We start from the raw sequence: 8,672 nt of genomic DNA on the forward strand, positions 1-8,672 counted from the left end.
TTGCTGGAATCCAAATGCTTTTACCCGTAATTATACCTAAATACGAATAGTAATGGCTGCTATAAATTCACTTAATCTGACTGTCTCTACCCTTGTTCACATACGCACGGCAGTATGTATCACATGTGATCCATTAGAAACAAGTGGATATACGTCGCCAGGCGGGACACGTGCGCTTAGTAGAATAATATTTAAGGGTGTCCTTTATTTTTTTATCACCATATTTCTTTTGCTCCTCAACGTACGCAACTGATATTCCGTTTTCGTACAGGCAACAGGCTTAATGCTACAGGAGTGCCGAAAAGGGATGCATGCAAAATTCATTTCGCCACCCTATATATTTTCGCTTATTTTCTCCCTAGATCTACGGAGGAAGAGAGAGTGACAGAGAGACTAACCCTTCTCGGGTCGACCCTCCAGCATTTACCATACGATTTCTACCCCGGATGTGACAAGGCACATTGGCGCCCATCCTAATGCCAGGGCCGTATCTAGTGGGTGTATTTTCGTGGAACGAAAAAAAAATGCCAAATTTTTTCATTAAAGCACAAACATCTCGCTGATAAGAATGACGAGTCTGATATGATTCTCATTATATATGTGTGTTACAGGTAATTTTAGTTGGTAATTTTATCGGAAAAGAAAATATCTGCGTGCAAGAATATAGGGATCTGAAATTTATATACGGATATATATATATCGTGTGTGTTTGACGTATGAGTATATCGAGCTACAAGATACGGGCAGGTATGCACGTACTCGGCGCTTTAGACAGCATTGGCAGCCATTGAAATTCAATTTTCAGCATTTTCCGATATCCGCTCTAAACTGCGATATAACCCTCTGACGTATACGACGTATAGTATCATGGTTTCGGTCCATTACCTGTGTGTCACGTGATGAGCTGCAAAAGGATTTGTAATAAAAATTATAGAAACGAGATATCTCGGGTGAACCTTGAAATAATATATAGGCCAGTAGATGTATATATAAAATTATATATATTCCAAAAATATTTAACAATACTATTTATACATAGATAATACATTTTATATATGCATACGTTATTCTGTATGTAGAATTTCTCATGAAAAAAAAAAATATTTGATTTTTAATCTATTCTGATTTACCTACCGTATTTACTTAAATAATTGATTTATAATTGTATCGTATTCAAATATTTATTGATAAATTGGATACTTCAATTTTTTACAGTAAATACATTATCTCTCGCGTTTCATCAGGATTTACAGAAAACAGACATTTTTTTTCACTTATCATGCATCTCACGAGAATCTGCTTCCGTCGGCTGTCGATATCTCAAACTGAGGCTATTTATATATCCAAGATTTCTCGCACTTTCCCTTAGTTAAAAAAAATTTCAAAAGAAATTCCTAATCGTTCTCTCTTCACCTCCAGTACGAACCCCGAAAATCTTTTACCTGCTCCTCTTCTTGGAGATAAAGGCAATCTTGAGTAAATTGACGACCGGAGCTTCCAGTGCTATTGATATGCAAAAGGACAGTATATAGGAGGCAACGAGATTGCCAAAATACACAATGAGCTGCAAACAAAATCAGGAAATGAATACACGTGTCCATCCGTCAAAATGAGTTTGACAGGTAAGCTAAATCAGATAAACAAACAAAAGAAATACTTCCCCATAAAAAATTCACTCACCACCAAACCGTTGTGCAGGTGGAGCGGTCCATCCATCTGAGTGCTGGTTATCAACATTATCACAGGATGAACCAGATAAGCGCAATACGTAAGTCTTGACAGTGGATACATAAGTCTAAGCGACAGAAACCTGTCGATCAAGCTGGCAGATCCAGTGCAGCATTGTATTACTATAAAGGCTACGGCCAATGACCAGGCTGTGTGTCCCAATGATGCGTATATCGAGCTAACGAGGACATTTAAATTTCCAGGGTAGAGGCCATACACCACTGAGAACATGACAGTGGCAGAAGACAGCCAGCCGAAGATCTTCACGTACTGAAATGAGATTTGAAAATGTTAAGGATGCTGGATCCAGTGGACAGGACGTATAAGTTAAACAGACAAAGTATACGTTTAAGTAAATAAGTACTTGCCAGTGGAGTTTCAAGTTTGCAATTACTCTTGAACAGTAGATAGCCTGTTATCGTGCCTATGAAGTAGGGTCCAGCCCTGAGCCAGGGCTTGTCGTACAACTCGTCAAAGAGTGCGAAGGGTTCTTGAATTCTTAAAATTCCAAAATAATTTCGAATTTTTGTATACTATTGATTTTTGAAATTTTTACTTTTTTTCAATTACCTAGCCATGTAGTCGTTACTGTAGGCTACGGTGAAGGTTGTGAACCAGGATGAGATTATTATCAGGCCGACTGTTGTTACCACAAGTTTTAAGTACTTGACTGATAGTAGTAAGAGGAATATACCCAGTACGTAGAACTGAGTGTCGTTGGCCATATACCAGCTCCATAGCATACACTGTCAAATCGTTTCATTAGATTGTCATTGTTCGAAATTGCTATTCTAACTTTGCCGGTATCGACGGCTTTGAGCTTTACTAAGGGAGAACTATTGATTGTCAATTTAGGGGGGGCTCTTGGTACCATTAGAATTAACCGCTGTTTTACTTATACTTGCTATTTGGATATCTAAGTGTGGACCGATACTCTCGAATTGATCGTTACGTTACTTTCTTTAGTGGCAGATGGAATTAATTATTGGAAAACGTTTGGAGCACGGACTCGAGCGTCCCTTACGTTTTGATCGTATTTCATAAATTTATTCATGTATATGCACATTATACCCGGCAGAACGGTACCAAGAAAATTGAGGAAAAAAATCACGTAGAACCTCGCCTGATACCCTTATCACTTATAGATATTTGATATATATATATATATATATATATATATATATATATATAGACATTGAGGTCGCGGCAGGCATTTTTAAAAATAATTCTTACCATCTCCGTACGTGGATACAGGGAATTCAAATAGAGGGCGTTACGCCACCAAAATTTCTCACAAGTCAGATGATCCATAATAGCTGGCGAAAAAACAGTTTTAGCCTGCGCCTGTCTCATTGCAATTTCATTCATACCCAGTACGTATAGATAGGCAGGAGTGAGTCTGTATAGATTGAATAAAAAAAAGAAAAATTTGTTAATATCATTATCACAAAACAAAAAAAGGCAAAATCTAATCGCTCACTAACCTCACGAATCTATAGAGAATCATAATAAAAAATTTTTTCGCGCTCGTCCTTAGAAAATTTTTCTTATCAGTCTTCAAGCCTCCCAACGATCGATAGTACAGTATAGTCACCAGAAGACCGCTAAGGAAAGAAAAGGTACCGACCTTGAACAGTGTTGTATTTTAAAAAAAAAAAAATATTAATTTTCAAATTTATTCGTTTACCTGATAAAGAAAAAAGTGTCCACCGAGAACGTAGCGTTGCTAATAGTCTGAAACATAAAGTTCCTCTCGGTGACGGTGCGAAGTGTTTTGTTCTCTGAAAGCACACGAATAATTGTTGGTGAGAAAAATTAAATCGCTTTTCGAACGTCCTTACCGCCGCGGCTAATCCAAGACAATACAAGATGAAAATGGTCTTACCAGCTATGGAGAAAACCTGGAGATAAGTATGGACCATGACTACCCATCCAAGAGAAAAAACACGTAAACCGTGGAGACAAGTGAGACTGTCACGTGCGGCAGGGTCAGTGCTGATTATCTTGCCGCCATTAATGGTGGGACTGAACGCCAGGAGACACCTTATCCAGAAGCCTGATTGTATCCGGCCGTAATAACACCAGTCGAGGATAATAGCGTTGCGCAAAGGATAGAACCAAAGAAGATGAAAAACAAGAGGGAAATATGATACGCGAAGAAGTAAAAAAGCGAAAGAGTAATTGAAAATTTAATATCGTTCGGATCAAACCTTTTTCACGCTTCTCGGCTTGACGCTCCGCCAACGCTGTCTTGTTTATTTTCTCGATCAATTCCTTCCCGTTGTCCTGGACTATCGAGATCCTCCTCTCCTCCGAACAATTCCTGTCGGGATACGTGCTGATCCTCTCGTTGTTGTTACTCACGTTTGACGTCTCGAGATCCGGATCCTCGGTGTCGTTTCTGTAGTGCTCGTAGAGGGTCGCGCCGATCATCAGGAGGAGCACAGCGGCGCCGACGGCACTGAAAGTCGAGAGAGATCGATTTGCAAAAGCCTCGAGCCTTGGAAGAGGTTCCTTTGAAGAGCCAATTATAAATATTGAATTTATAGATTTTTTATATATGGCGATATGCCTTATCAAAAGTCCAGCCCTTATCGATAACGATAAACAGGGAGCCTGTCTTGGGGTGACTATTCGCTACCAGGGCAATTGTAGGACTCGGCTGATCCTTGGACCAAGTGCCTGAGCTATGCAGCAAGGGTAGTGGCATTCCATGGGGTTGCTATGGGAATTCAGAATGCGTTTGCAGGTACAGGGAACGTTGAGCCGTTGGAGTATAGCGTATTAGAGCATACGGAGTCTTTGTGATTGGTGGAAGATTAGGGGTGATTATGGTTAATGATTTTTTTTTTTTTTTTCTTAATTAGCATCCACGGATACGTTTCGTATTAAAAATTCTTTCCCTTAGTTTTAATTAAGAAAGTTCATTTGTTGCTATTAAAAATCTCCTTGGTTTATCTTCGCGTTATATCTTAGTATGCTGTAAAATGTTTCAGTGCCGCTGGAAAGGCACCAATTCCGGGCTCGGGATTTAGCCAAGGGATCCTACGCGTTCGGTAAGCGCCAAGAAGATGGGTAGCTAAGGTATTAAGTGCGCCATTGTTTCGACTGACGGTGTCTATAGTCACGCCGTTGTTATTCGCACGGCGTAACTAGGTTAGATAGACACTTGCTTTTAACTGTCATAATAATCGTTGCTGCTTCGAAATGGTGTCACTGTGCCGTTCTTGTGAAGGAAAATGGATTTAAAAGAAATCTTAAGTTTTAAGGCGTTTTTCGGGAGCAGTGACTACGGATTAAATGGATCACGGGACAAAGTGCTCTTGACAAAATTATTTACCCGCTTTTCAGCCTCCGCAAATACAACGGACCATATATCTTCTCCTCTAAGAGATAATCGATGACGAGGACACATCTGTTAGGTAAATAATTACCGTTCCTTAAATCATCCCTTAAGCCCAGGTCAATTAGAAACTGAACCACGATTTCATAAGAAAATACTTTTATCCCCATCGTGAAAAGTCTATTAAATGGGAAAAACGCTTGAAACTTGAAAATATATATTTCAAATTTCCCGCCGAGTCTGACAGCCCTTTTAAAATTAACCGCCAAACGGAATTCGATAGTCACGTGACGCGCGCCACAGTACGATCTGACGTCGTCAAGTGCACTCAAGAAGTAAACTTAAACTTTCTACAACGAATGTCCAACGAGTACAGTCCGTTTTGACATAAATAAATGGGTCAATAATCGCATATAACACGTAACGGGTTATTCAACCCAAACGTCTGAACCCAGCGCGCCCATTTGATTCACGTAGTAAAAACAACGTTCGGCTGGCGAGGTTAGACCGAATAGCTCGGTATACCAGTGTCAAGACTATAACTAATAAATTTAACCTACGAAATCCTTAGACCGCGAATTGCACAATTTATATTTTTCATACGAGATTAATATTTACCAGCAACCACCGGCACAAGCAACGTTATACCGCATGCGTAATATTCCCGGATCTTTAACGACCTCCCGAGGGAATATTTGCCTAGCACGGAACACGTAGGTGGTAGGATATTACTCGTGCTGGCGGTCATAACTTTACGGGATACCATAGCACCAGCGTAGATACGGCTAGCTGAGTTTTATGGCGTTAAAGCTTCAGCAGGTAGGCCAGTTATCAATAGCTGACTATACGCGTATATAGGCACTGACTATTATGACGTAACAGAAGCCAAATGTTTACAAACGAGCCCGTACACGGTATAAGCCTATAGAAATTCATACGAGTGTCCAATCGGAATACCTATGTACTCTGTGTTCAAGTTTCACGGTTACCCATAATGCACGGTCATTATCTACAGAAGGTTAGGTACTTTATGGTTTCCGAATGAAGTCATTTTCTACGCTCGCTATTCGCGTAACCAACTGACCGTCTGTGCGCAACAAAGACCTATTGAAATTTGATACTCGAACGAGATCGAACTATTTTATATGTTCACGGTGGTCGTGATGCAAAAACACAAGGTACTGTTTGCCCAAATATTATTATTATTACCCACCTTAAAATCTATGGTTAATCACTACCGAATAATGTACGTCGATGCCCATGATGCACCTGCGCAAATTCCCACGTACACGTGTTCGGGTTTATCGTATACGAAAGTCGCTGCGTTAATGAGAAATTTACCCACGTGCAGTGTTCGAGTTAACAAGGGATTGCCAAGCTTTTAATCGGGGTGTTCACTTTGTCGGTAGCCATGAACATTTCTACCCTGGGAATTTGTCGTGCCCGAAGGCAGCAGCGGTCTTTTTGATTGATATTAATTTATAAAAAATTTCATATCAAAATTCAGATATTTAGAGTTTTACGTTTTATTTTAATTTTACTCTTTTTTTTTCATTTTCTTTTTTTGACTTCTATTTTTTTTACCACCCAATGATATACGGCTAAAGCTCTCCCGTGGCAGTGCTCCAGTGAGCTTAACGGGCAGATGTATCATAAGAATGACAAAGCTACAGGACCGTAAAGCCGTCTTGGTTAAATCCCACGGGATTCGAATGTGGCTATAAGAAAAAAAAAAAATTTCAAAATTTTTTGGTAAAACGTAAAAATACTTATTTGTCATACGCGAGGAGTCGATGCTCTATATAGATACGAGAAACGAATGCGAAATTGATAAATTTATTTGTTTCAGGTAAAAAGGACAATTTGCCAATTTACGGTAACGAAATTCACTGACGTCTAGAACGGGAATGCAGTTGATAGTGCACTTTCACTAGTGGACTTGAGGCTTTCTATAATCTTGCGTAATACAGGGACAACGTGCACCGGTTACACTCTTAAGTAAGGTAACAATATATATATATACATACAAATATACTATTATATTACACATGTGGGTGCAAGCATATATCTATATATCTATCTGTAACATGCATTCGTATATACATGTATATACAGCAAGTAAAACCATCAAGAAAATTGGGTCACTATTTCATCGAGCTGACACTGGGGGATGGACATTTTCAATTTTATTAGAATGGCGACCCTGACAGTATTACCAATTCCCTATCAGTTTTATCCCACTGACGAATTCGACTGGTCAGATCGGCTCTTTGAATTTAACTAAAAAAAATCTAATTACTGTAAATATTAGCAGCTGAGTTCCTGCCGGTCACCAAAGTTACACCAGTTCGTAAAATGACGTGTAAAAGCCGCAGGTAATTTTCCATGGACTTTGTAATCGTTACAAAGATCGTCGACTTGGCGACGAACATTAGACTGTAAAATAAAAGGTCGCCCATCGCTCGTATAATAATTTACGCTGGACTCGTAATAATGATAATTAATAAAAGAAAAACTCGTTAACCAGAACGATATAGATTGTAACTCGCCTTGAACTGTATATAAAATCAAGTAATTCTATTCGATAGTCATAATGTATACATTAGTCTATGCCAATTAACTAAAACCAAACGACAGCTATTCAAATCCTCGAGTATTTCCCGCCTAAAATCCGTTTCGATAAAATTTACCCCGGATTATTACGCAATGCTTCTATTTCCCCGTTCCAGCAGCATTAATCCGACCGCCAAGTAATATCCCCAATTCGTTACCGGCAAAACGACTCGCTACTCAGCCCAATTAGCAAAGGTAATTAGTCGAGGAGTAAACGTTCCCTCGTATTAGATCATCGGCCATTGCCAACCCGGTATCGCGAAATTTTTTCCATAGACACGAAGTATCGTAAGGGATGAAAATTTATATTTTTTTTTTTCGCAAGAAATAAGTGTACCGGAAAAACGGCGGGAATAATTTGAAATTCAAAAGAGGTACCGTTCGAATTATCATAAGGTATGCTTTCGTCCTGTTTTATCGAACGTATATCGATACCACGCGAGTCATAGAATCGATACGTGAAACTTCGAGGGGATTTTTTTTTCTACAGAATAAAAATGGCCGACCGCCTCGTGACGTCAGTCAATAGTCCCCAAGCTGCTTACGTCCCGGTGTGGACGTGAGTAATGCAAATCGGGGCTGCGCAACCACCTGAACCATTTACCCGGTGTGGATTAGCTTAAAGGCAGGTTAGTAGATATACTCGTTAACGCTATATACTCCTGTCCTCGTTTGTATCCTCGTGCTCTTTCTTTGTCTTGATCTCATTTGCTCTTTTTTTGTTCTTTGTTCACTTTTCTTTTTATACCTTCTCTTTTCTATACTTCGACCCTCGCGAACGCGTTGAACGTTTCACTTTGTTTTTCCTTGAGCTGTCTTGAAGAAAAATTTGTAGCTTCCTATATATATATATATATATATATATACTAATCCATAATGCATCCCACATAACGCGTGTCCACTATGTTGCTACTGGTGTTGTGACCGTGTTAAATTGTGCAATATAGATACGGCCTATCCATACCCTAATCCATAATGCATCCCACAT

General features: G+C 39.4%; 1 protein-coding gene across 3 annotated transcripts in view; it reads right to left on the minus strand.

Annotated features, from left to right (window-relative positions):
• Positions 1–1,091: 1,091 nt before the first annotated feature.
• Positions 1,092–8,672, minus strand: part of LOC107272910 (nose resistant to fluoxetine protein 6) — a 13,614-nt gene continuing 6,033 nt past the window's right edge. For 2 of the 3 annotated variants that reach the window (XM_025090217.1, XM_025090216.1), the window contains 9 exons: positions 3,939–4,189; positions 3,614–3,784; positions 3,416–3,509; positions 3,213–3,332; positions 2,962–3,127; positions 2,299–2,474; positions 2,097–2,226; positions 1,681–1,998; positions 1,429–1,564 (listed from right to left, as the gene is read on the minus strand). In XM_025090217.1, coding sequence (XP_024945985.1) covers positions 1,439–1,564; positions 1,681–1,998; positions 2,097–2,226; positions 2,299–2,474; positions 2,962–3,127; positions 3,213–3,332; positions 3,416–3,509; positions 3,614–3,784; positions 3,939–4,189 — 1,552 coding nt within the window. In that variant the 3' untranslated portion in view covers positions 1,429–1,438. Of the gene's footprint in view, positions 1,565–1,680; positions 1,999–2,096; positions 2,227–2,298; positions 2,475–2,961; positions 3,128–3,212; positions 3,333–3,415; positions 3,510–3,613; positions 3,785–3,938; positions 4,190–8,672 lie in introns of all 3 variants that reach the window. The other variant, XM_015750575.2, reaches the window with a different exon arrangement.

This window comes from Cephus cinctus, unplaced genomic scaffold (genome assembly GCF_000341935.2).
Source record: "Cephus cinctus unplaced genomic scaffold, Ccin1 Ccin1_scaffold1312, whole genome shotgun sequence".
Lineage (NCBI taxonomy): Eukaryota > Metazoa > Arthropoda > Insecta > Hymenoptera > Cephidae > Cephus > Cephus cinctus.